The sequence below is a fragment of the Oryzias latipes genome, chromosome 2 (assembly GCF_002234675.1).
Source record: "Oryzias latipes chromosome 2, ASM223467v1".
Taxonomy (NCBI): Eukaryota; Metazoa; Chordata; class Actinopteri; order Beloniformes; family Adrianichthyidae; genus Oryzias; species Oryzias latipes.
Window position 1 is genome coordinate 25,141,247 of NC_019860.2, and position 27,380 is coordinate 25,168,626.

Here is a 27,380-nt window from a genome sequence, read left to right on the forward strand (position 1 = left end):
CAAAGACACACAACCACACAGTCACACCTGAGAGACACTTAGATTCATCAACAAACCTCTGAATCTGGTTTATGGACAGTTGGAGGAACCTGGAGAAAACACACACATGAACCAGGAGAACATACCAAGTCCACACAGGAGAACCCAGCTGGGATTTAAACCAGGACCCTTTCACTGTGAGGAGTGAGTGCTCACCACTGCACCCCAGCGGTCCTTACTTAGTGCCATTGACCCACCAATAAATTCTTGTTTTTTCTCATTTCACCCTCCGTCCAGCAGGGGGCGGTGGAGCCTCCGTGAGCTGTTTGACCATAAACCTCTGAAGAAGAATCTGCCGCAGATCAGCTGACTGTTGACAAAACTTTCATCTTCCTCAGTGTGCTGCACCAGGGACCGGTTCCGAGTCCAGGTGGACCGAATGGCGTTCGTCACGGCCAGCTGGAACCCGCTGGGGGAGGCCTTTTACCGGTCAGCCGTTCCCGTTCCGTCTGCTGCCCCGGTGCTTTAACATGCTTAGCTAGCTGCTAAATCTTGTGCAGCTGCTAGCATGCTAACACAGCTTAGTTCTTACAGAAAAAACACAATCGAACAAGAATTAATAAACAAATCGCAAATGAACGCAGTCAGAATCATGATCAACGGATATCTGGTTTAATCAATTTCATGAGAATTTAAATTCAATTGAATTCAATTCAATTTTATTTGTATAGCCCAAAATCACAACAGTAGTCTCGATGGGCTTCGAAGTAAAACATGAACTTAAAATGATCACGAATACAAAGAGTTCAATAGGAAAATACTAAAATGAACTAACAAACTGACTAAGCTATACTGGCATTTAAATGTTTCTGTTCTTTGTCCCGTTTTTTCCCCTTACAATTAGACTAGAATATTTCTCTAATACTTCGTAATATTTTACATTCTTTCGTGTTTGTATTGATTTTTAACTCGTTTTATAATAAAGCCTATCAATGGGGGCTATTTAGTCACTATTTCAGTCCCGGAAATGGAACCCATAACATCTTATTCTGGGGAAGTTTGTCTCAAAGTTCTTCCATGCTCTGGTTGGAGATGTACATGTGATGGTTTAGGTTATGGTGTTATGGGTTCAGGTCTATGGTTCTGGGTTCAGGTCTATGGTTGTGGTTTCTGGGGTTCTGGGTTCAGGTATGTGATTCTGGGTTTAGGGTTCTGGGGTTCTGGGTTCAGGTCTGTGGCTCTGGGTCCAGGTCTGGGGTTCAGGGTTCTGGAGTTCTGGGTTTAGGTCTGTGGTTCTGGGTTCAGGTTTAGAGTTCTGGGTTCAGGTCTGTGGTTCTGGGTTCAGATCTGTGGCTCTGGGTTCAAGTCTTTGGTTCTAGGGTTCTGGGTTCAGGTCTGGGGTTCTGGGTTCAGGTCTTTGGTTCTAGGGTTCTGGGTTCAGGTCTGTGGTTCTGGGTTCAGGTTTAGGGTTCTGGGTTCAGGTCTGTGGTTCTGGGTTCAGATCTGTGGCTCTGGGTTCAAGTCTTTGGTTCTAGGGTTCTGGGTTCAGGTCTGGGGTTCTGGGTTCAAGTCTTTGGTTCTAGGGTTCTGGGTTCAGTTCTGGGTTCAGGTCTTTGGTTCTAGGGTTCTGGGTTCAGGTCTGGGGTTCTGGGTTCTGGTCTGTGGTTCTGGGTTCAGGTCTGTGGCTGCTCTGCATTTGCAGCCTCTGAGTTCTCGGGTTCTCGTGCAGGAAGGTGGAGCTCTATGAGATGTGTTGGAGCATTCGAGACGGCCTTCGGGACAGTCTGGTGGCTGCAGCGCCGTACGGTGGACCCATAGGTGCGTCCCACTCCACCACAGGTGTTTGTTTAGTCCCGTGTCCAGAAACTTTAATGCGTCTGCCTCAGCTCTCCTCAGGGAACCCCTTAGACGGTCTCCAAGTTCTCGACCTCAGCTGGAGATCTACTCGGCCTCGGGCGCTGCCATCGCCAGCTTTCCTGTAAGGGTGGGCTCCATCCCAGATCATGGTCTGGCGGTTGGGTCAGACTGACCCGTTTGTGTCGCTCTGTCACAGTGGAAGAGTGGGCCTGTGGTCCAACTGGGCTGGTCCATCAGCGATGAGCTGCTGTGTGTTCAGGAGGACGGCTCGGTTCTGATCTACGATCTGTTTGGATCCTTCAAAAGACACTTCAGCATGGGACAGGTGGGTCTGGACTGTTTCAGAACTTGCGGGGTCATGACCTGACTTTGGCTGTTGTTCTTCACAGGAAGTGGTCCAGAGTCAGGTGTTGGAGGCCAAGGTGTTCCACTCTCCTTATGGCACAGGTATTGCCATAGTAACAGGCTCCTCCCGCTTCACCTTGGCTACAAACATTGAGGATCTGAAACTGCGGAGGTTACCTGAGGTTCCAGGTAAGTCTCCTTGCTGACCATCTTCATCCTCAGCAGTCTTCACACCTTTGAGGGTTTTCTGTGGTGGACTTTAAGACTTTGGAGGTTCACCATGACAGACATTTGACCTGCTGTTGGACTCCAACACGTTTTCTTCTAACCTGCCTGGTGAGAGGCAGACAGGTGAAGGACAGACACCCACCTGTCTGGACAGTCTGAACGGGACAGGTGTGGAGGTGTGATGGACAGGCTGTTTGTGTCAAGACTGTTTATGTTTGACAACTGCCGTCTGTTGGACCCACCTGCCTGCCTTCACCTGTCTGCTTCTCACCTGCCTGCCTCTCATCTATCTGCTTCTCACCTGTCTTCCCCTTACCTGTCCTCCTCTCACCTGCCTGCCTCTCGCCTGTCTTCCTCTCACCTGTCTGCTTCCCACCTGTCTTCCTCTCACCTGTCTTCCTCTCACCTGTCTTCCTCTCACCTGTCTGCCTCTCACATGTCTGCTTCTCACCTGTCTGCCTCTCAGTTGTCTGCCTCTCAACTATCTTCCTCTCACCTGTCTTCCTCTCACTTGCCTACCTTCACCTGTCTGCCTCTCACCTGTCTCCTTTTCACCTGTCTGCCTCTCAGTTGTCTGCTTCTCAACTGTCTGCGTCTCACCTGTCTGCTTCCCACTTGTCTTTCTCTCACCTGTCTGCCTTTCACCTGTCTTCCTCTCACCTGTCTTCCTCTCACCTGTCTGCTTCTCACCTGTCTGCCTCTCACCTGTCTGCTTCTCACCTGTCTTCCTCTAACCTCTCTGCTTCTCACTTGTCTGCTTCTCACCTGCCTGCCTCTCACCTGTCTGCCTCTCACCTGTCTTCTTTTTCACCTGTCTGCTTCTCACCTGTCTGCCTCTCACCTGCCTGCTTCTCACCTGTCATCCCCTCACCTGTCATCCCCTCACCTGTCTTCCTATCACTTGCCTACCTTCACCTATCTGCTTCTCACCTGTCTTCCTCTCACTTGCCTGCTTCTCACCTGTTTGCCTCTCACCTGTCTTCCTCTCACTTTTCTTCCTTTCACCTGTCTTCCTCTCACTTGTCTTCCTTTCACCTGTCTTCCTCTCACCTGCCTTCCTCTCACCCTTCTGCATCTCACCTGTCTTCTCAGGTTTACAGGGAAGACCGGCCTCCTGGGTTGTCCTCACTCAGGACAGACAGACCAAAGTCCTGCTGTCCATCGGACCAGAACTCTACATCCTGGATAACACGTCCTGCACCGCTGTGGTGAGACGCGCCGATGGACGTTCAGGTGGTCACCAACTGATACCTGTCTAAACACCTGTACCTGTCTGCAGTGCCCCCCAGGCCTGAGTCCCCATGCGGGCAGCATCGTGCACATGAGCGTGTCTTTCAGCTACAAGTACTTGTCCCTCTTCACAGACTCTGGACACCTGTGGGCGGGGCTTTCTAACCTACAGGTGAGCTGTGGTCCTTTACTGCTCAGATGGTACTACTATAATACAGGCTAGTACTACTATAATACAGGGTAGTACTACTATAATACAGTATAGTTGTTCTGCTTACAATATAAGTAGTGACAGGATTTGATCCAAATTTATTCTTGCTAATAAATGTAAAGAATCCTGAAGATGAATGAAGACGATAAAAGATCAGAAAGAAACATACAAAACAGACATCGAGGACCTCTGGTGGTCAGCAGAAGTCCTCACAACCTCACTGTCCTGAAAAAGAAAAGACGTCATTATTGTTAAGTTCATGATCTCCCAATGTTTGGGTAATTTATGCCAAAAAGCTGTGTCAATAAAGAATATTTAAACTTTAAGAAGTAACGACCGAAGAACAAGATTTAATTAAAATGTTTGAAACAAAGCCAAACCTTTTCAAAGCAGTTTCTAGGCTCCGGTAGTCTAAAGACCTTGAAACTGGACTGAAAGTCAGACCTGTGAATTATTTTAAAGAATCAATCTGAACAAATGATTTTTTTCTACATCTCTGTTGATACATAGCAGTTCTTTCTACAAACACTTGGAAATGACTGATGTGACGTTCAAGCCTGGTTATGTAATTCCCAAAGGGCCTATGTCCTGCTGCTCTAGAGCTTTTTATACTAAAGTTTATCCGTATATATGATCACATTTTACATTTGGCACACTAAGCAACTATTTTTTATTTAGATATGAGTTTTTTCACATTTCATTTTCACAGCCAAAAGTCAGACAAATCCATATGTGAGGCTTCGCCTTTCTCTCCTTCTGGGTCCCGCCCATTTTCTGACATCACCCTAGAGCCGGCTTTGGCAGCGAGTCTGTTATCATTATCCACCAAAACGAACAACATCTGAAGTTTTGGTAGCACATTTGGATTGCCATATCTATCTGCGGAGGGGCTTCTCCGGCCCGCAGGAGCATTATTTGAGGCCCAGGCCGACCCGCGGGCCTCTTGGATTGGAAACGAGACGCCCGTCTGACCACAGCTCCTGCCGCCGGCTCCATGGTTCCCCATCAAGGGAGCAGTGTTGTCCTGAAGCATGCGGTTCTTGAGCCCCGCCCACAGACCCGGAGCCTGCTCTGCGTATGCTATGTCGCCGCCGCACAGACCATCTAGGCGCGCCGCCATAGAAGTAGATTATTTACAGACAGCGCTCGCCAAACATTGGAAAGCCTGCTCCTGTGCTCCAGCTCCTGAGGATTCCTGATTGGTCCTGTCAATACCACATGCCTGTTTCAAGACAACAAAGCTGTGGAATTTGTCTTCCTCCTCATCTTCAGGAAGGTGTGAGCGTTCAGAGACTCCTAACCGTAGATCTACCTGCTACTGAGTCTTATTGTTCTGGACTGGCCCAAGTCACTCATGTGTCCATTTCATTCCAGACAATCTGATTCACAAAAGCCAGCGTGTCTATCTAAGCACCTACAAATGGGAATTTCACATTTTAATATATATTCATATGTCATATTAATGACATTGGGAGCCGGTTTAGCTCGTGCTGGTTTGCGGCGACTTCCGTCCATGAAACCAGGGTTCGACTCCGGGCTGCTCCCTGTTCCCTTCTCTACCTCTGTGCCGGTCCCAAGCCCGGTTTGAGAAGGTTGCGTCAGGAAGGGCATCCGGCGTAAAACATTGCCAAGTTTACCATGCGACTTGTTCGCTGTGGCGACCCCTGATGGGAGAAGCCGAAAGAGGAAGAAGATGTCATATTAATGACATTGACTGTCATTAATATGAACCTTGAGCAGAATATTCCCTCTGGATTCTCTTAATTTTTCTTGTTTTGGGTTGAGTGGAAGATGTTCCTTTCATGATGGAACTGAAGCAGATTGTGTCCAAACGGATCCAAACATTGGTTAATGAAGGACGTCTTCTCTCTGCAGGACAAACTCTTGGAATTTGACACCAAGACGACAGAAAGACCCAAACAGATGCTGTGGTACGTCCGCCTGTCTCACCTGTCTACCATTAGTACCTCATCCAGAGGTACCAGTACCACTGGATGAGGTACTAATGGTACTGTCTAGAGATGGTGCTTCATGTCACTATAAACTTCCAGCACAGTGTAGGCACCAGAACCTATTCTAAAGTACCGGTTCCAGCACAGTGTAGGCACCAGAACCTATTCTAAAGTACCGGTTCCAGCACAGTGTAGGCACCAGAACCTATTCTAAAGTACCGGTTCCAGAACAGTGTAGGGACCAGAACCTATTCTAAAGTGCCGGTTCCAGAACAGTGTAGGCACCAGAACCTATTCTAAAGTACCGGTTCCAGCACAGTGTAGGCATCAGAACCTATTCTAAAGAACCGGTTCCAGCACAGTGTAGGCATCAGAACCTATTCTAAAGAACCGGTTCCAGAACAGTGTAGGCATCAGAACCTATTCTAAAGTGCCGGTTCCAGAACAGTGTAGGCACCAGAACCTATTCTAAAGTACCGGTTCCAGCACAGTGTAGGCATCAGAACCTATTCTAAAAAACCGGTTCCAGCACAGTGTAGGCATCAGAACCTATTCTAAAGAACCGGTTCCAGCACAGTGTAGGCATCAGAACCTATTCTAAAGAACCGGTTCCAGAACAGTGTAGGCACCCTAACCTATTCTAAAGTGCCGGTTCCAGCACAGTGTAGGCATTAGAACCTATTCTAAAGTACCGGTTCCAGAACAGTGTAGGCATCAGAACCTATTCTAAAGTGCCGATTCCAGCACAGTGTAGGCACCAGAACCTATTCTAAAGTACCGGTTCCAGCACAGTGTAGGCATCAGAACCTATTCTAAAGAACCGGTTCCAGCACAGTGTAGGCATCAGAACCTATTCTAAAGAACCGGTTCCAGAACAGTGTAGGCATCAGAACCTATTCTAAAGTACCGGTTCCAGAACAGTGTAGGCATCAGAACCTATTCTAAAGAACCGGTTCCAGAACAGTGTAGGGACCAGAACCTATTCTAAAGTGCCGGTTCCAGAACAGTGTAGGCACCAGAACCTATTCTAAAGTACCGGTTCCAGCACAGTGTAGGCATCAGAACCTATTCTAAAGAACCGGTTCCAGCACAGTGTAGGCATCAGAACCTATTCTAAAGAACCGGTTCCAGCACAGTGTAGGCATCAGAACCTATTCTAAAGAACCGGTTCCAGAACAGTGTAGGCACCCTAACCTATTCTAAAGTGCCGGTTCCAGCACAGTGTAGGCATTAGAACCTATTCTAAAGTGCCGGTTCCAGCACAGTGTAGGCATCAGAACCTATTCTAAAGAACCGGTTCCAGCACAGTGTAGGCATCAGAACCTATTCTAAAGAACCGGTTCCAGAACAGTGTAGGGACCAGAACCTATTCTAAAGTGCCGGTTCCAGAACAGTGTAGGCACCAGAACCTATTCTAAAGTACCGGTTCCAGCACAGTGTAGGCATCAGAACCTATTCTAAAGAACCGGTTCCAGCACAGTGTAGGCATCAGAACCTATTCTAAAGAACCGGTTCCAGCACAGTGTAGGCATCAGAACCTATTCTAAAGAACCGGTTCCAGAACAGTGTAGGCACCCTAACCTATTCTAAAGTGCCGGTTCCAGCACAGTGTAGGCATTAGAACCTATTCTAAAGTACCGGTTCCAGAACAGTGTAGGCACCCTAACCTATTCTAAAGTGCCGATTCCAGCACAGTGTAGGCATCAGAACCTATTCTAAAGAACCGGTTCCAGAACAGTGTAGGGACCAGAACCTATTCTAAAGTGCCGGTTCCAGAACAGTGTAGGCACCAGAACCTATTCTAAAGTACCGGTTCCAGCACAGTGTAGGCATCAGAACCTATTCTAAAGAACCGGTTCCAGCACAGTGTAGGCATCAGAACCTATTCTAAAGAACCGGTTCCAGCACAGTGTAGGCATCAGAACCTATTCTAAAGAACCGGTTCCAGAACAGTGTAGGCACCCTAACCTATTCTAAAGTGCCGGTTCCAGCACAGTGTAGGCATTAGAACCTATTCTAAAGTACCGGTTCCAGAACAGTGTAGGCACCCTAACCTATTCTAAAGTGCCGATTCCAGCACAGTGTAGGCATCAGAACCTATTCTAAAGAACCGGTTCCAGAACAGTGTAGGCACCCTAACCTATTCTAAAGTGCCGATTCCAGCACAGTGTAGGCATCAGAACCTATTCTAAAGAACCGGTTCCAGCACAGTGTAGGCATCAGAACCTATTCTAAAGTGCTGGTTCCAGAACAGTGTAGGCACCCTAACCTATTCTAAAGTGCCGATTCCAGCACAGTGTAGGCATCAGAACCTATTCTAAAGAACCGGTTCCAGCACAGTGTAGGCACCAGAACCTATTCTAAAGTATCGGTTCCAGCACAGTGTAGGCATCAGAACCTATTCTAAAGAACCGGTTCCAGCACAGTGTAGGCATCAGAACCTATTCTAAAGAACCGGTTCCAGCACAGTGTAGGCATCAGAACCTATTCTAAAGAACCGGTTCCAGAACAGTGTAGGCACCCTAACCTATTCTAAAGTGCCGGTTCCAGCACAGTGTAGGCATTAGAACCTATTCTAAAGTACCGGTTCCAGAACAGTGTAGGCACCCTAACCTATTCTAAAGTGCCGATTCCAGCACAGTGTAGGCATCAGAACCTATTCTAAAGAACCGGTTCCAGAACAGTGTAGGCATCAGAACCTATTCTAAAGAACCGGTTCCAGAACAGTGTAGGGACCAGAACCTATTCTAAAGTGCCGGTTCCAGAACAGTGTAGGCACCAGAACCTATTCTAAAGTACCGGTTCCAGCACAGTGTAGGCATCAGAACCTATTCTAAAGAACCGGTTCCAGAACAGTGTAGGCACCCTAACCTATTCTAAAGTGCCGATTCCAGCACAGTGTAGGCACCAGAACCTATTCTAAAGTGCCGATTCCAGCACAGTGTAGGCATCAGAACCTATTCTAAAGAACCGGTTCCAGCACAGTGTAGGCACCAGAACCTATTCTAAAGTATCGGTTCCAGCACAGTGTAGGCATCAGAACCTATTCTAAAGAACCGGTTCCAGCACAGTGTAGGCATCAGAACCTATTCTAAAGAAACCGGTTCCAGCACAGTGTAGGCATCAGAACCTATTCTAAAGTGCCGGTTCCAGAACAGTGTAGGCACCAGAACCTATTCTAAAGTACCGGTTCCAGCACAGTGTAGGCATCAGAACCTATTCTAAAAAACCGGTTCCAGCACAGTGTAGGCATCAGAACCTATTCTAAAGAACCGGTTCCAGCACAGTGTAGGCATCAGAACCTATTCTAAAGAACCGGTTCCAGAACAGTGTAGGCACCCTAACCTATTCTAAAGTGCCGGTTCCAGCACAGTGTAGGCATTAGAACCTATTCTAAAGTACCGGTTCCAGAACAGTGTAGGCATCAGAACCTATTCTAAAGTGCCGATTCCAGCACAGTGTAGGCACCAGAACCTATTCTAAAGTACCGGTTCCAGCACAGTGTAGGCATCAGAACCTATTCTAAAGAACCGGTTCCAGCACAGTGTAGGCATCAGAACCTATTCTAAAGAACCGGTTCCAGAACAGTGTAGGCATCAGAACCTATTCTAAAGTACCGGTTCCAGAACAGTGTAGGCATCAGAACCTATTCTAAAGAACCGGTTCCAGAACAGTGTAGGGACCAGAACCTATTCTAAAGTGCCGGTTCCAGAACAGTGTAGGCACCAGAACCTATTCTAAAGTACCGGTTCCAGCACAGTGTAGGCATCAGAACCTATTCTAAAGAACCGGTTCCAGCACAGTGTAGGCATCAGAACCTATTCTAAAGAACCGGTTCCAGCACAGTGTAGGCATCAGAACCTATTCTAAAGAACCGGTTCCAGAACAGTGTAGGCACCCTAACCTATTCTAAAGTGCCGGTTCCAGCACAGTGTAGGCATTAGAACCTATTCTAAAGTGCCGGTTCCAGCACAGTGTAGGCATCAGAACCTATTCTAAAGAACCGGTTCCAGCACAGTGTAGGCATCAGAACCTATTCTAAAGAACCGGTTCCAGAACAGTGTAGGGACCAGAACCTATTCTAAAGTGCCGGTTCCAGAACAGTGTAGGCACCAGAACCTATTCTAAAGTACCGGTTCCAGCACAGTGTAGGCATCAGAACCTATTCTAAAGAACCGGTTCCAGCACAGTGTAGGCATCAGAACCTATTCTAAAGAACCGGTTCCAGCACAGTGTAGGCATCAGAACCTATTCTAAAGAACCGGTTCCAGAACAGTGTAGGCACCCTAACCTATTCTAAAGTGCCGGTTCCAGCACAGTGTAGGCATTAGAACCTATTCTAAAGTACCGGTTCCAGAACAGTGTAGGCACCCTAACCTATTCTAAAGTGCCGATTCCAGCACAGTGTAGGCATCAGAACCTATTCTAAAGAACCGGTTCCAGAACAGTGTAGGGACCAGAACCTATTCTAAAGTGCCGGTTCCAGAACAGTGTAGGCACCAGAACCTATTCTAAAGTACCGGTTCCAGCACAGTGTAGGCATCAGAACCTATTCTAAAGAACCGGTTCCAGCACAGTGTAGGCATCAGAACCTATTCTAAAGAACCGGTTCCAGCACAGTGTAGGCATCAGAACCTATTCTAAAGAACCGGTTCCAGAACAGTGTAGGCACCCTAACCTATTCTAAAGTGCCGGTTCCAGCACAGTGTAGGCATTAGAACCTATTCTAAAGTACCGGTTCCAGAACAGTGTAGGCACCCTAACCTATTCTAAAGTGCCGATTCCAGCACAGTGTAGGCATCAGAACCTATTCTAAAGAACCGGTTCCAGAACAGTGTAGGCACCCTAACCTATTCTAAAGTGCCGATTCCAGCACAGTGTAGGCATCAGAACCTATTCTAAAGAACCGGTTCCAGCACAGTGTAGGCATCAGAACCTATTCTAAAGTGCTGGTTCCAGAACAGTGTAGGCACCCTAACCTATTCTAAAGTGCCGATTCCAGCACAGTGTAGGCATCAGAACCTATTCTAAAGAACCGGTTCCAGCACAGTGTAGGCACCAGAACCTATTCTAAAGTATCGGTTCCAGCACAGTGTAGGCATCAGAACCTATTCTAAAGAACCGGTTCCAGCACAGTGTAGGCATCAGAACCTATTCTAAAGAACCGGTTCCAGCACAGTGTAGGCATCAGAACCTATTCTAAAGAACCGGTTCCAGAACAGTGTAGGCACCCTAACCTATTCTAAAGTGCCGGTTCCAGCACAGTGTAGGCATTAGAACCTATTCTAAAGTACCGGTTCCAGAACAGTGTAGGCACCCTAACCTATTCTAAAGTGCCGATTCCAGCACAGTGTAGGCATCAGAACCTATTCTAAAGAACCGGTTCCAGAACAGTGTAGGCATCAGAACCTATTCTAAAGAACCGGTTCCAGAACAGTGTAGGGACCAGAACCTATTCTAAAGTGCCGGTTCCAGAACAGTGTAGGCACCAGAACCTATTCTAAAGTACCGGTTCCAGCACAGTGTAGGCATCAGAACCTATTCTAAAGAACCGGTTCCAGAACAGTGTAGGCACCCTAACCTATTCTAAAGTGCCGATTCCAGCACAGTGTAGGCACCAGAACCTATTCTAAAGTGCCGATTCCAGCACAGTGTAGGCATCAGAACCTATTCTAAAGAACCGGTTCCAGCACAGTGTAGGCACCAGAACCTATTCTAAAGTATCGGTTCCAGCACAGTGTAGGCATCAGAACCTATTCTAAAGAACCGGTTCCAGCACAGTGTAGGCATCAGAACCTATTCTAAAGAAACCGGTTCCAGCACAGTGTAGGCATCAGAACCTATTCTAAAGAACCGGTTCCAGAACAGTGTAGGCACCCTAACCTATTCTAAAGTGCCGGTTCCAGCACAGTGTAAGCATTAGAACCTATTCTAAAGTACCGGTTCCAGAACAGTGTAGGCACCCTAACCTATTCTAAAGTGCCGATTCCAGCACAGTGTAGGCATCAGAACCTATTCTAAAGAACCGGTTCCAGCACAGTGTAGGCATCAGAACCTATTCTAAAGTGCTGGTTCCAGAACAGTGTAGGCACCCTAACCTATTCTAAAGTGCCGATTCCAGCACAGTGTAGGCACCCTAACCTATTCTAAAGAACCGGTTCCAGCACAGTGTAGGCACCAGAACCTATTCTAAAGTGCCGGTTCCAGAACAGTGTAGGCACCAGAACCTATTCTAAAGTACCGGTTCCAGCACAGTGTAGGCATCAGAACCTATTCTAAAGAACCGGTTCCAGCACAGTGTAGGCATCAGAACCTATTCTAAAGTGCTGGTTCCAGAACAGTGTAGGCACCCTAACCTATTCTAAAGTGCCGGTTCCAGCACAGTGTAGGCATCAGAACCTATTCTAAAGAACCGGTTCCAGCACAGTGTAGGCACCAGAACCTATTCTAAAGTGCTGGTTCCAGAACAGTGTAGGCACCAGAACCTATTCTAAAGTGCCGGTTCCAGAACAGTGTAGGCATCAGAACCTATTCTAAAGAACCGGTTCCAGCACAGTGTAGGCATCAGAACCTATTCTAAAGAACCGGTTCCAGCACAGTGTAGGCATCAGAACCTATTCTAAAGAACCGGTTCCAGAACAGTGTAGGCACCCTAACCTATTCTAAAGTGCCGGTTCCAGCACAGTGTAGGCATTAGAACCTATTCTAAAGTGCTGGTTCCAGAACAGTGTAGGCACCCTAACCTATTCTAAAGTGCCGATTCCAGCACAGTGTAGGCATCAGAACCTATTCTAAAGTGCCGGTTCCAGAACAGTGTAGGCACCAGAACCTATTCTAAAGTACCGGTTCCAGCACAGTGTAGGCATCAGAACCTATTCTAAAGAACCGGTTCCAGAACAGTGTAGGCACCCTAACCTATTCTAAAGTGCCGATTCCAGCACAGTGTAGGCATCAGAACCTATTCTAAAGAACCGGTTCCAGCACAGTGTAGGCATCAGAACCTATTCTAAAGTGCTGGTTCCAGAACAGTGTAGGCACCCTAACCTATTCTAAAGTGCCGATTCCAGCACAGTGTAGGCATCAGAACCTATTCTAAAGAACCGGTTCCAGCACAGTGTAGGCACCAGAACCTATTCTAAAGTGCCGGTTCCAGAACAGTGTAGGCACCAGAACCTATTCTAAAGTACCGGTTCCAGCACAGTGTAGGCATCAGAACCTATTCTAAAGAACCGGTTCCAGCACAGTGTAGGCATCAGAACCTATTCTAAAGTGCTGGTTCCAGAACAGTGTAGGCACCCTAACCTATTCTAAAGTACCGGTTCCAGCACAGTGTAGGCATCAGAACCTATTCTAAAGAACCGGTTCCAGCACAGTGTAGGCACCAGAACCTATTCTAAAGTGCTGGTTCCAGAACAGTGTAGGCACCCTAACCTATTCTAAAGTGCCGGTTCCAGAACAGTGTAGGCACCAGAACCTATTCTAAAGTACCGGTTCCAGCACAGTGTAGGCATCAGAACCTATTCTAAAGAACCGGTTCCAGCACAGTGTAGGCACCAGAACCTATTCTAAAGTGCTGGTTCCAGAACAGTGTAGGCACCCTAACCTATTCTAAAGTGCCGGTTCCAGAACAGTGTAGGCATCAGAACCTATTCTAAAGAACCGGTTCCAGCACAGTGTAGGCATCAGAACCTATTCTAAAGAACCGGTTCCAGCACAGTGTAGGCACCAGAACCTATTCTAAAGTGCTGGTTCCAGAACAGTGTAGGCACCAGAACCTATTCTAAAGTACCGGTTCCAGCACAGTGTAGGCATCAGAACCTATTCTAAAGAACCGGTTCCAGCACAGTGTAGGCATCAGAACCTATTCTAAAGAACCGGTTCCAGAACAGTGTAGGCACCCTAACCTATTCTAAAGTGCCGGTTCCAGAACAGTGTAGGCATTAGAACCTATTCTAAAGAACCGGTTCCAGCACAGTGTAGGCATCAGAACCTATTCTAAAGAACCGGTTCCAGCACAGTGTAGGCACCAGAACCTATTCTAAAGTGCTGGTTCCAGAACAGTGTAGGCACCCTAACCTATTCTAAAGTGCCGGTTCCAGAACAGTGTAGGTATCAGAACCTATTCTAAAGAACCAGTTCCAGCACAGTGTAGGCATCAGAACCTATTCTAAAGTGCTGGTTCCAGCACAGTGTAGGCACCCTAACCTATTCTAAAGTGCCGGTTCCAGCACAGTGTAGGCATCAGAACCTATTCTAAAGAACCGGTTCCAGCACAGTGTAGGCATCAGAACCTATTCTAAAGAACCGGTTCCAGCACAGTGTAGGCACCAGAACCTATTCTAAAGAACCGGTTCCAGCACAGTGTAGGCACCAGAACCTATTCTAAAGTGCTGGTTCCAGCACAGTGTAGGCACCAGAACCTATTCTAAAGAACCGGTTCCAGAACAGTGTAGGCATTAGAACCTATTCTAAAGAACCGGTTCCAGCACAGTGTAGGCATCAGAACCTATTCTAAAGAACCGGTTCCAGCACAGTGTAGGCACCAGAACCTATTCTAAAGTGCTGGTTCCAGCACAGTGTAGGCACCCTAACCTATTCTAAAGTGCCGGTTCCAGCACAGTGTAGGCATCAGAACCTATTCTAAAGAACCGGTTCCAGCACAGTGTAGGCATCAGAACCTATTCTAAAGTGCTGGTTCCAGAACAGTGTAGGCACCCTAACCTATTCTAAAGTGCCGGTTCCAGAACAGTGTAGGCATCAGAACCTATTCTAAAGAACCGGTTCCAGCACAGTGTAGGCACCAGAACCTATTCTAAAGTGCTGGTTCCAGCACAGTGTAGGCACCCTAACCTATTCTAAAGTACCGGTTCCAGCACAGTGTAGGCATCAGAACCTATTCTAAAGAACCGGTTCCAGCACAGTGTAGGCATCAGAACCTATTCTAAAGAACCGGTTCCAGCACAGTGTAGGCATCAGAACCTATTCTAAAGTGCCGGTTCCAGCACAGTGTAGGCATTAGAACCTATTCTAAAGTACCGGTTCCAGAACAGTGTAGGCACCCTAACCTATTCTAAAGTGCCGATTCCAGCACAGTGTAGGCATCAGAACCTATTCTAAAGAACCGGTTCCAGCACAGTGTAGGCATCAGAACCTATTCTAAAGGGCTGGTTCCAGAACAGTGTAGGCATCAGAACCTATTCTAAAGAACCGGTTCCAGAACAGTGTAGGGACCAGAACCTATTCTAAAGTGCCGGTTCCAGAACAGTGTAGGCACCCTAACCTATTCTAAAGTGCTGGTTCCAGCACAGTGTAGGCATCAGAACCTATTCTAAAGAACCGGTTCCAGCACAGTGTAGGCATCAGAACCTATTCTAAAGTGCTGGTTCCAGAACAGTGTAGGCATCAGAACCTATTCTAAAGAATCGGTTCCAGAACAGTGTAGGGACCAGAACCTATTCTAAAGTGCTGGTTCCAGAACAGTGTAGGCACCAGAACATATTCTAAAGAACCGGTTCCAGCACAGTGTAGGCATCAGAACCTATTCTAAAGTGCCGATTCCAGCACAGTGTAGGCATCAGAACCTATTCTAAAGAACCGGTTCCAGCACAGTGTAGGCACCAGAACCTATTCTAAAGTGCCGGTTCCAGAACAGTGTAGGCACCAGAACCTATTCTAAAGTACCGGTTCCAGCACAGTGTAGGCATCAGAACCTATTCTAAAGAACCGGTTCCAGCACAGTGTAGGCATCAGAACCTATTCTAAAGTGCTGGTTCCAGAACAGTGTAGGCACCCTAACCTATTCTAAAGTGCCGGTTCCAGAACAGTGTAGGCACCAGAACCTATTCTAAAGTACCGGTTCCAGCACAGTGTAGGCATCAGAACCTATTCTAAAGAACCGGTTCCAGCACAGTGTAGGCACCAGAACCTATTCTAAAGTGCTGGTTCCAGAACAGTGTAGGCACCCTAACCTATTCTAAAGTGCCGGTTCCAGAACAGTGTAGGCATCAGAACCTATTCTAAAGAACCGGTTCCAGCACAGTGTAGGCATCAGAACCTATTCTAAAGTGCTGGTTCCAGAACAGTGTAGGCACCCTAACCTATTCTAAAGTGCCGGTTCCAGAACAGTGTAGGCATCAGAACCTATTCTAAAGAACCGGTTCCAGCACAGTGTAGGCATCAGAACCTATTCTAAAGAACCGGTTCCAGCACAGTGTAGGCACCAGAACCTATTCTAAAGTGCTGGTTCCAGAACAGTGTAGGCACCCTAACCTATTCTAAAGTGCCGGTTCCAGAACAGTGTAGGCATCAGAACCTATTCTAAAGAACCGGTTCCAGCACAGTGTAGGCATCAGAACCTATTCTAAAGAACCGGTTCCAGCACAGTGTAGGCATCAGAACCTATTCTAAAGAACCGGTTCCAGCACGGTGTAGGCATCAGAACCTATTCTAAAGTGCTGGTTCCAGAACAGTATAGGCACCAGAACATATTCTAAAGTGCTGGTTCCAGAACAGTGTAGGCATCAGAACCTATTCTAAAGTGCCGGTTCCAGAACAGTGTAGGCATCAGAACCTATTCTAAAGAACCGGTTCCAGCACAGTGTAGGCATCAGAACCTATTCTAAAGAACCGGTTCCAGCACAGTGTAGGCATCAGAACCTATCCTAAAGAACCGGTTCCAGCACGGTGTAGGCATCAGAACCTATTCTAAAGTGCTGGTTCCAGAACAGTATAGGCACCAGAACATATTCTAAAGTGCTGGTTCCAGAACAGTGTAGGCATCAGAACCTATTCTAAACTGTTTGGAAAGTACTGCATGAAAACCCAGATGTCCTCAGCCTCCTGTCTTGCTATCTGGTCATGCGTCTCAATCCGTCCACCTGCCCAGGTGTCGCAGGCCGAAGAGCCAGCAGCCGTCGGTGGTGTTGATGTGGGACAGACTGCTCCTAGTGGTCGGAGAGTGTAATGACACCATCCAGTATCCTGAAAACTGCTCGGACTTGAACCAGGGCCATTTTAGTCCAGATCAAGCGTTCTGTGCCGATCTGGGTTTTTCAGTCCTCATAGAAGTTCTGCTGGTTTCTCCGGACTCCACCTTGACCCAAAGCCCAGATTCCCTGTTGAGGACCCGTCTGTTTTGGTGGGGGAGATGGACGGAGTTCGGATCATCAACTCCACCAATCAGGAGCTGCTGCAGGAGGTCCCTCTGGTCTGCCAGGATATCTTCAAGATCGCCTCCATGGCGCCTGGAGCTCTGCTGCTGGAGGCCCACCGGGAGTATGAGGTACCCCTATCTGCACCTGTCCTCAGGTGTGGTCCCAGCTGTGATGCGTCTTCCTCGTCCACAGAAGTCCAGCCAGAAAGCTGACGAGTACCTGAGGGAGATCAAGGAGCAGAACGTGCTGGAGGAGGCGGTGCGACAGTGTGTGGAGGCCGCGGCTCACGAGTACGACCCCGCCACCCAGAAGTCCCTGATGAGGGTGAGAGGAAACCCGATGATCCCGAGAGTCCAGGTGTGCTCGCCTGTAACCTGTGATCTGTCCTCTACCAGGCGGCGTCCTTTGGGAAGTGTTTCCTGACGGACTTCTGCTCCGATCCCTTCGTGTCCACTTGCAGAGAGCTGCGAGTGCTGAACGCTGTTAGAGAGAGCGGCGTGGGAATGCCACTCACACACACTCAGTATCCTCTGGAGCTGCACAGGGGTATGATGGGAGGTGTAGTTCTGACTGTGTGGGTGTAATTCTTTACCTCTACTCTCAGATTCAAGCAGATGACATTGCAGGTGCTGATTGACAGGTGAGCCGTCTGATTCTTGTTTAGTGGAGATAAAAATGCGGTATATTTAACAGAATTCAGTGTTTTTTAAATCAGCAGGTGATTTAATTCCAGGTGTAAACTGTGCCTGAAGTCCATGAACCGCCCTCTCTCTGTTTACCCGCCTCAGGTTGTTGTTTCGACAGTTCTACCCGTTAGCCATTGAGATCTGCCGTTACCTGAAGATTCCCGACTATCAGGGCGTTAGCAGAGTCCTGAAGCACTGGGCCTCCTGTAAGGTAAATGACTCACCTGGGACCCTGCGGCTGCCTCTCACTGTTCCTTACCTGTGTGTGGGCGTGTCCAGGTGCAGCAGAAAGACTTGTCGGATGAAGCCATAGCGCGAGCGGTGTGTGTGAAGGTGGGGGAATCACCTGGAGTCTCGTACTCTCATATCGCCGCCAAAGCTTACGAATGTGGACGCACCGAACTCGCCATCAAGGTACGCAGACAAACGGCTCCTGGAGGTGGATGGGACACCGATACAAAGAAAAAACCCTGTTTGGAGAACGGAAAGAAGAGTCTTCTTAGTTATGCTGTGTACCTGTCATCTGGACTCTGGTTCTGAAGTCAGCCCAGAGGTACCAAACATTGCAGTTCCCCAAATAACCACTGGAAGCGCTCTGATTGACTTCATGTTAAAAGGAGCACACAAAAAGATTTTCTGCTGTGTTCTACTGAAATGATGTAGGGTCGTACGGTCATGAAAGACCCGGACAAGGTTTGGAAATACAACTTTTCTAGGTCCTTGAAAAGTTTATAAAAGTCTGCAAAGTCATCAAATGTGAATATTTTGGATGTAAAAGACATTTTCAAAAAACTTTAACATGAGATTTGAATTGAAATGGTGGCAGAAGTTCATCCTGACTGTTGGTGAAGGAGTTTACAACCGTAAACCGTGTGAGTTGTCATCAGTTCAGACGTTGCAGACGCCGCAATTGCTGCTGATGCTGCAGAAGCCACTAATGCTGCAGACGCTGCAAGCGCCGGTCGGTCAGAGAATTCTAGCAAACAGCTCTTGTTGAGGCGGGTCATCATGGCTGTCCCACTTCAGAATCAGAATCCTGGGGGGTTTCTTTGGTTTTCCTCAAACTGAGTCGGACAGTGACTCGCAGACGAGTTTGATAGTAGAAAACATTAGAGAGGGTGGATCAGGTGGACTGAGGACCATGGAGGTAGAGCTCTGTGCTGCTCCATCAGTTGGGTTTAACTCCTGTGTTGGTTGGTTCCTCAGCTCCTGGACTTTGAACCTCGGTCTGGAGAACAGGTTCCTCTACTGCTGAAGATGAAGAGGAGTCATCTGGCTCTCAGCAAGGCTGTAGAGAGTGGAGACACGGACCTCGGTGAGTCTGAACATAGATCTACCAACTGAACGTTTGGTTCCTCAAGGATCATCTTCCAGGAACGACAGCCGCCCTCTTCTTCCTCTGTTTGGGAAGTTCAGCTCCATAACTGTGTTTCCAAATCGTCCAGCTTGTATTTACGATAATAAATTCTCCTAAAAACTCACATTTATGGGGAAAGGTTTTTGGACTTTGAGGAGTATGGAAGTGGACATACTTCCTAAAACTGCAATGGAAAACCTGTTTTCAAATGAAAAGAGTCATGTGACCAACAACTGCATGGCGATGCCCTTCTTGGTAGGAACTGGCGGCCTTTGGTGCTGCACAGCGGCGCCACCAGAGGTCCCACGGCGTCAAACGACTCCTCCATAGCTGAGCATGTCGTGTGGAATTTTTGGATCCTCTGGAAAATCACCAAAGCGGCCCCTCCCACGTTAAAGCCGGCTTATACTCAAAGTGATCGGTCATCGCGCTAGTCGGATCCACAATCGCACCGACTTCTAAGCGCGTTTATTCTTTTAAAGCGATCAACTCCAGGGTTTATTAATACCAAGAAGGACGGAAGGCTGTTGTGTTTGGCCATAAGCAGAAACGGCGGTCTGTCTTTGTTTTTGGTCTCCGTCTCTCACTTTGAGTCTGAGCGTGAAGGGAGGTTAGTCCTTTAACTTTTTCATCATCTTCAGTGTCAACAGACATCTTTATAGACATAATCGCCGACTCTAGTCCAGGGACCACCAGCCTTTGTGAGCATGAGGGCTATTATGGGGTCTGAGTCGTAGGAGGGGCTCCACCAGACCTGTTTACTGCACATGTCCCCAAAAACCAAAACCACAGACTGCTGATAATAGCAGCAGTAATGATAAGAATAAACTAATGATTTCAACAACTGACTGCTCACATATCAATAGTAATTATTTTCCACAATGATTGACAATAACTAGAGAAACACGTCTAATCATGAAACATGGATTTATTTCTGCTCAAACATTAAAGTCAGGAGGACACGGTTGGTGCTACAAAAGATCAAATCCAACAAGCCTACCCCCCCCCAAATACTCGTCTTTTTTTTTTTGGTGCAAAAACACAAAACCCTTTTTTGACTGGCGACCCTAAGACTTTCGTTTCTCCAGCTTTAAGACGCCTTTGCTCTGACCAGAACTCCAAGAATCCAGGAAAGCGGCTTTGCACCGGAAAGCAACACTTCATATGACCAGGTCTGATTACCATGGAGGGGTGGAGCATTCAGCAACTCTGGAACTGCCTCCTCTGATCCACAAAACATGAACTCTCTCAAACTCACCTTTTTCCTCGTACATTCAGATCATCATCTTTAAACTGCTGCTTTAACTGTTCACTTATTTTGTGGAGTTTATTGTTGTATTTTTATGCGTTTACATATTTTTGTACTGCGAGTCGACCTTGAGTGTCCAAAAAGGTGGCGTATAAATAAAATGTATTGTTATTATTTTCTAAGCTTTTCATGTGGGGCAAAGCCGCTGTTCCCTGGATGGATGGCGTTTAGGGTGGAGAGGTTACGGTTAAGAAGGGATTTAAACAGTGGAGCCTCGCTGTGACTCATCTGAACACGGGTTCAGATCCTTCTTTGGAAAGAATAAAACGAAGAGCCTCTGCCTGTTTTCAGCTCATGTTTCACACTCAACCATTTATTCACATGAAAAGGTTTAGGAAAAGGTTCCACAATTCTGAACTTCCAGCTAAAGCTGTTCTGCTTCTGAAAGGACAGCTTTGAACGATGCTATAGATTTGAACTTGTCATATGGAATTTGAAATAGCTTTAAAATGCTTTCATTTCAATGATGACTCAGACTAACATCCATACTGATTGGCTTTCTTGTTCTTTATCCACAAATGTGCAGCTCTAAACTAGCTTTGGTGGGTTTCTGATTGCTGTTGGGTGACCCCTGTAGTCACTGGAAATGAATTCAATGATGAAGAGCGCTGGGGCAGATATGTGAATGCATTCTGTCAATCAGAGAACTGTTCACATCTGGTGTGGTGTTAGTGACTGACTCATGGCTGAGCTGGTTTGGGTTTATTTGCATAATCAGGATTGAAAGGAAACCGGGTTTTTGTGAAATAGTATTTTTTTTGGGAATTTGGATCAAGTTTGGAGCATTTGTGTGGTGGGAACACAGCTGATGTCCTAAAGCTTGTGATGAAATCTCTGATTTGGATCAGTTTACATGGTGGTCACACACCTGAAGAATGAGATGAACAGAGGGGATTTCTTCATGACTCTGAGGAACCAGCCGGTGGCCCTCAGCCTCTACAGACAGGTGCGTTTTCTGTGTTCCACCTGTCCATGTTTTCCGGGTGCTTCTTCATTTCTGGATGTTCCTGCAGTTCTGTAAGCTTCAGGAACAGGAGACTCTGAAAGACCTCTACAACCAGGACGACAACCATCAGGAGCTGGCCAACTACTACGTCACTGCGTCCTACAGAGAAAAGGTAGGAGCCAACAGGTGTGTCATGAGAGAATGCTAACCTGAACCAGTGTGGGTTCCGTCTGATGCTCCTCTGCAAGTGAAAAAGGTGGTTCTCACCTGTGTTCTCACCTGTGATTCTCACCTGCTGTTGTCACCTGTGGTTCTCACCTGTGAGTCTCACTTGTGCTCCTCACCTGTGAGTCTCACTTGTGCTCCTCACCTGTGCTCCTCACCTGTGTTCCTCACCTGTGTTCTCACCTGTGGTCCTAACCTGCAGTCCTCACCTGTGTTTTCACCTGTGCTCCTCACCTGTGTTTCTCACCTGTGGTTCTCACCTTTGTTTTCACCTGTGGTCCTCACCTGTGGCCCTCACCTGTGTTTTCACCTGCGGTCCTCACCTGCGGTCCTCACCTGTGGTTCTCACCTGTGTTTTCACCTGTGGTCCTCACCTGTGGTCCTCACCTTTGGTTCTCACCTGTGCTTTCACCTGTGGTTCTCACCTGTGGTCCTCACCTGCGGTCCTCACCTGCGGTCCTCACCTGCGGTCCTCACCTGCGGTCCTCACCTGCGGTCCTCACCTGTGGTCCTCACCTGTGGCCCTCACCTGTGTTTTCACCTGTGGTTCTCACCTGTGGTTCTCACCTGTGGTCCTCACCTGTGGCCCTCACCTGTGTTTTCACCTGTGGTCCTCACCTGTGGTCCTCACCTGTGGTCCTCACCTGTGGTCCTCACCTGTGGTTCTCACCTGTGGCCCTCACCTGTGGCCCTCACCTGCGGTCCTCACCTGCGGTCCTCACCTGTGGTTCTCACCTGTGGTCCTCACCTGCGGTCCTCACCTGTGGTTCTCACCTGTGTTCTCACCTGTGTTCTCATCTGTGTTCTCACCTGTGTTTTCACCTGCGGTCCTCACCTGTGGTCCTCACCTGTGTTTTCACCTGTGGTTCTCACCTGTGGTCCTCACCTGTGCTCCTCACCTGTGGTTTCACCTGTGTTCTCACCTGCGGTCCTCACCTGTGTTTCTCACCTGCGGTCTTCACCTGTGTTCACACCTGTGGTTCTCACCTTTGTTCTCACCTGTGGTCCTCACCTGTGGTCCTCACCTGTGGCCCTCACCTGTGTTTTCACCTGTGGTTCTCACCTGTGGTTCTCACCTGTGGTTCTCACCTGTGGTCCTCACCTGTGGCCCTCACCTGTGTTTTCACCTGCGGTCCTCACCTGTGGTCCTCACCTGTGTTTTCACCTGTGGTTCTCACCTGTGGTCCTCACCTGCGGTCCTCACCTGTGGTTCTCACCTGTGTTCTCATCTGTGTTCTCACCTGTGTTTTCACCTGCGGTCCTCACCTGTGGTCCTCACCTGTGTTTTCACCTGTGGTTCTCACCTGTGGTCCTCACCTGTGCTCCTCACCTGTGGTTTCACCTGTGTTCTCACCTGCGGTCCTCACCTGTGTTTCTCACCTGCGGTCTTCACCTGTGTTCACACCTGTGGTTCTCACCTTTGTTTTCACCTGTGGTCCTTACCTGTGGCCCTCACCTGTGGTCCTCACCTGTGTTCTCACCTGTGGTTCTCACCTGTGTTCTCATCTGTGTTCCTCATCTGTGTTCTCACCTGTGGTCCTAACCTGCAGTCCTCACCTGTGTTTTCACCTGTGCTCCTCACCTGTGTTTCTCACCTGTGTTTCTCACCTGTGCTCCTCACCTGTGGTTTCACCTGTGTTCTCACCTGTGGTCCTCACCTGTGGTCCTCACCTGTGTTCTCACCTGTGTTCTCACCTGTGGTTCTCACCTGTGGTTCTCACCTGTGTTCTCATCTGTGTTCCTCACCTGTGTTCCTCACCTGCGGTCTTCACCTGTGTTCACACCTAGTGTTCTCACCTGTGTTCCTCACCTGCGGTCTTCACCTGTGTTCACACCTGTGGTTCTCACCTGTGGTTCTCACCTGTGGTTCTCACCTGTGGCTCTCACCTTTGTTTTCACCTGTGGTCCTCACCTGTGGCCCTCACCTGTGTTTTCACCTGTGGTTCTCACCTGTGGTTCTCACCTTTGTTTTCACCTGTGGTCCTCACCTGTGGCCCTCACCTGTGTTTTCACCTGCGGTCCTCACCTGTGGTCCTCACCTGCGGTCCTCACCTGTGGTCCTCACCTGCGGTTCTCACCTGTGTTTTCACCTGCGGTCCTCACCTGTGGTTCTCACCTGTGGTCCTCACCTGCGGTTCTCACCTGTGTTTTCACCTGCGGTCCTCACCTGTGGTTCTCACCTGTGGTCCTCACCTGTGTTCTCATCTGTGTTCCTCACCTGTGTTCCTCACCTGCGGTCTTCACCTGTGTTCACACCTGTGGTTCTCACCTGTGGTTCTCACCTGTGGTTCTCACCTGTGGTTCTCACCTTTGTTTTCACCTGTGGTCCTCACCTGTGGTCCTCCCCCGTGGCCCTCACCTGTGTTTTCACCTGTGGTTCTCACCTGTGGTTCTCACCTTTGTTTTCACCTGTGGTCCTCACCTGTGGCCCTCACCTGTGTTTTCACCTGCGGTCCTCACCTGTGGTTCTCACCTGTGTTTTCACCTGTGGTTCTCACCTGTGGTCCTCACCTGCGGTCCTCACCTGCGGTTCTCACCTGTGTTCTCACCTGTGGTTCTCACCTGTGTTCTCCCTGCAGAAGTTGGAGAGCAGTCTGTCTCTGCTGCAGAACGCTGTAGACGAGTACAACAAGGCCAAAAACGACTTTGCTGCAAAGGTGACGGGACAATCTGAGATCGTGACCCATGACGATGTTCTGTCACTCACTCCTTCGCATCTTCTTGTTCCTCGTGACTCACCTGTGTGACCTCTAGGCGTTTGGTTGATGCTAACGAGTTTCTGTTGTCCTTCAGGCCACAGAGGAGGAGATGCGTCTTCTCCGTTTCCAGCGAAAGCTAGATGATGAGAAAGGGGCGGGGCTTCTTGGTTTGTCCCTGCAGGTCAGTAAAGTTTGTCTGCACTGGTAGATGAAGTTGATGATCAGCACCTTCCAAACACGTGGTCCTGTTTCAGGTAACCATGGAGACGCTGCTGTCTTTAGGACTTCACAAACAGGCAGAGCAGCTGTACAGAGACTTCAAAGTTCCTGACAAAAGGTGAGTCTGAACCAGCCCTGCTGTGATTGGCTGCTGTCATTCAGCAGTTTTCACTGTTTAGAGAAAATACCCAGCATTCTTTGTGAACCACACCCAAAGAGGATCAATATTCAGGAGCAGAGTCTGAAGCAGCCTCACTCATCAACGGAACAAAACCCCCTCCAGTTTAGGATGGGGTTACCCCCCAGGACCAGTTCAATATCCACAGGTTCTGTTCCCAGGTGAGGACAGGGAGGAGCATTGGGTGGATCATGTGACATCTGCAGATGATTGAACACAGTCACCTGAGGTCTTATCGTGGACCCTGACATGAACTTTGACCCTTTAGAGTTTCACCATCTCAAACAGGTTCAAAGGTCCAGACCTAGACCAGGTTTATCTGCAGCAGGTTGGTCTGCGGTTCCAAACCTCTGCTGAGTCCTGACTAAAAGCAGGACGTCTGAGCACGTAGGTCCCCGTCTCAAACAGCTCCTCTTGTTGATCTCTGACATGGGTCTGAGACTTGGTCCACAGCTGGACTCTGAAGGAGGAGTCTCTGTAGACCAGAGTCCAGACTAAACTCTATTGGAGTTCTGGAAGTGTCTTCTTCTTCATGCCAGACCAACGTCTACTTTGATGATGTTCAGGTCCAGAAGAAAGCTGCTTCTTCCTAGATCGACAGCTGAACGTCTGTCATGGTTGAAAAGATTCTGTCTAGAAAGTATGAACCCACCTGTTGGGAACAAAGATCTGAAGATGAGCGTCTCTGGATCCGGGTGGATCCGCCCCTCACCTGCAGACGGTTAGAATGGGGGGGGGGCACAGAGCAGAAATGGTCTTCAGGGGCTTTGGGCCTCATCTTCTTGGAGCTGTGGTCTCCAGCCTGTTTTGGACCTGTAAAACTGCAGCAATGTTTTTGAAGACCCAGCTGGTTCTGTTGTTCTGAGACATGAACTACTGGGTTTTTACCTGGGACGGTACCGAACAGAACCTCTGTTCCATGTTGCTGAAAAACACGGTTGTGGTTCTTTGTAGCTCAGATCAGAACCAGTGATGTTCTGCAGAACCTCCCAGCAATAGACTCTAGTTCTGATGGATCACAGCGATGTGTCCAAAGCTCTGAAGAAAGGCGGTGGAATCCGTGTTAGAAAGTGGAGCTGCAGAGCAGACGGTCAATAAAGCATGTGAGCCACATTAAAGCTCTTCATCCTGTCATCCTCATCATCATCACTTTAAATAAACAGAACTTTATTTCCTCAGTCAGACTTTAGAACATTATTGGTTCAGAAACATTAATTCTATGTTTTTATACTAAAACATATTTTAGAAATCAGACCATGTTGACTGTTGCCTGTCCATGTTGTATATGTGCATTGTAAATATGTGTATTGTAAATATGTGTATTGTAAATATGTGTATTGTAAATATGTGTATTGTGTGTATGTGTATTGTGTACATGTGTATTGTGTATATGTGTATTGTGTGTATGTGTATTGTGTACATGTGTATTGTGTATATGTGTATGTATATTGTATATATGTGCATCGTGTGCATCGTGCGTATGTGCATTGTGTGTATGTGCATTGTGCGTGTGTGTATTGTGTGTATGTGTATTGTGCGTATGTGTATTGTATATATGTGTATTGTGCGTGTGTGTATTGTATATATGTGTATTGTGTGTATGTGCATTGTATATATGTCTACATGTCATGTGGATTCATCCACCTCATTCTCCGTGTTCCCTCCTGGAAAATGGTTTCACTATTGTCTGCAGTCGTTTCTGGAACTCTAAATCTTTTTCAGGTTTCTGTCTCTGAACGTGTTTCTGTATTTGAACCCATCTAAAGTCAGAGATGGAAGCGTCTTTAGTGACTCTGATCAGATGTTTCCACATTAAAATGAACTATAACTATCCCTTTATTCCTCATAAACACTTTGGGTCCAATCTTCGGTTGTGCTCACCAGAACTTGTTTCAATAAAAAGTCCTGACCCGTTCTGAACTCTTCTTCCCAGCAGGTTCTGGATGGTTCCTCTGAACCTGAAGTCTCAAAACCGGAGACTCCCTCTGGCTGGGAGGGGTGGGGTTGGTGATGTGGTTCTGGTCACATGACTGACCCGGTTCTGTCTGCTGTTTCACCTGAGCAGGTATTGGTGGCTGAAGCTCAAGTCTCTGGCAGAGAAGGAGGAGTGGGAGGAGCTAGAGAAATTCTCCAAGAGCAAGAAATCTCCAATTGGTTACCTGGTAAGATAATCAAAAATGGCCCCGCCCATCACCATTGTTCCAGTTTCAAAGTGATTTATTACCCATGATCCTTTGCTGCTTTGTCCTCAGGCGTTCGTTGAGGTTTGCATGAAGTATAACAACAGGAACGAGGCCAAGAAGTACATCTGCAAAGTCACACCTGAGCAGAAGGTCAAGGCTCACCTGGCTGTTGGGTAAGACTCGCCTGTGACATCATTAGATGGTGGGCGTGGCTTCCTGCTGACTGCTTATGCTCTGCTCCTGGCAGTGACCTGGAGAGCGCCGCGGACGCCGCCATCGAGCACAAGAGTGAGTCTGAGATAGCTGCGGTCCTGTCCAGATGCTCCGCCTCCGACCGCCTGCTGGTTGACAGACTGAACCGGGCCAGCGGCGCCAAAAAGTGATGAGCGTTCACCGCAGCACCCCCGTGGACGTTCTTGTATGTCTGGATTATTGAAGAACCCCCCCCCCCCTGCAATATTCTGCTGCTGTTTCAAAATAAAAGCTTCTCATCTGTGTTCATGGTGATGCTGTTATTGTGATGTCACTTCCTGTTCTAGGGAAAGTGCATAGTAAAGAATTTGAAATGGGGGGGTTGGCAGATATTCGGTTCTAGAACCATTCCTTTAGGTTCTGTAGAAGAC

The 27,380-nt window shown here is 48.0% G+C and overlaps 1 protein-coding gene across 2 annotated transcripts; it reads left to right on the plus strand.

The window, feature by feature from the left end:
• The first annotated feature begins 303 nt into the window (after positions 1-303).
• On the plus strand, positions 304-27,262 carry vps16 (VPS16, CORVET/HOPS core subunit). Of its 2 annotated transcripts, XM_023949564.1 has the most exons (24): positions 312-468; positions 1,709-1,797; positions 1,866-1,957; positions 2,033-2,161; positions 2,226-2,370; positions 3,502-3,617; positions 3,689-3,811; positions 5,726-5,781; positions 16,688-16,777; positions 16,912-17,083; positions 17,148-17,279; positions 17,351-17,478; positions 17,560-17,595; positions 17,744-17,852; positions 17,921-18,055; positions 18,848-18,956; positions 21,156-21,253; positions 21,321-21,425; positions 24,058-24,135; positions 24,272-24,358; positions 24,432-24,514; positions 26,640-26,736; positions 26,827-26,930; positions 27,005-27,262. In XM_023949564.1, the coding sequence occupies exons 1-24, from the start codon at positions 419-421 to the stop codon at positions 27,138-27,140; spliced, it is 2,499 nt and encodes an 832-aa protein (XP_023805332.1). In that variant the 5' UTR covers positions 312-418; the 3' UTR covers positions 27,141-27,262. The 2 variants fall into 2 exon arrangements, with proteins under 2 accessions (XP_023805330.1, XP_023805332.1); XM_023949562.1 differs by lacking the exons at positions 24,058-24,135; positions 24,272-24,358; positions 24,432-24,514; ... (1 more) ...; positions 26,827-26,930; positions 27,005-27,262 and adding an exon at positions 21,681-23,022 and having other exon boundaries at positions 304-468.
• Positions 27,263-27,380: the final 118 nt, after the last annotated feature.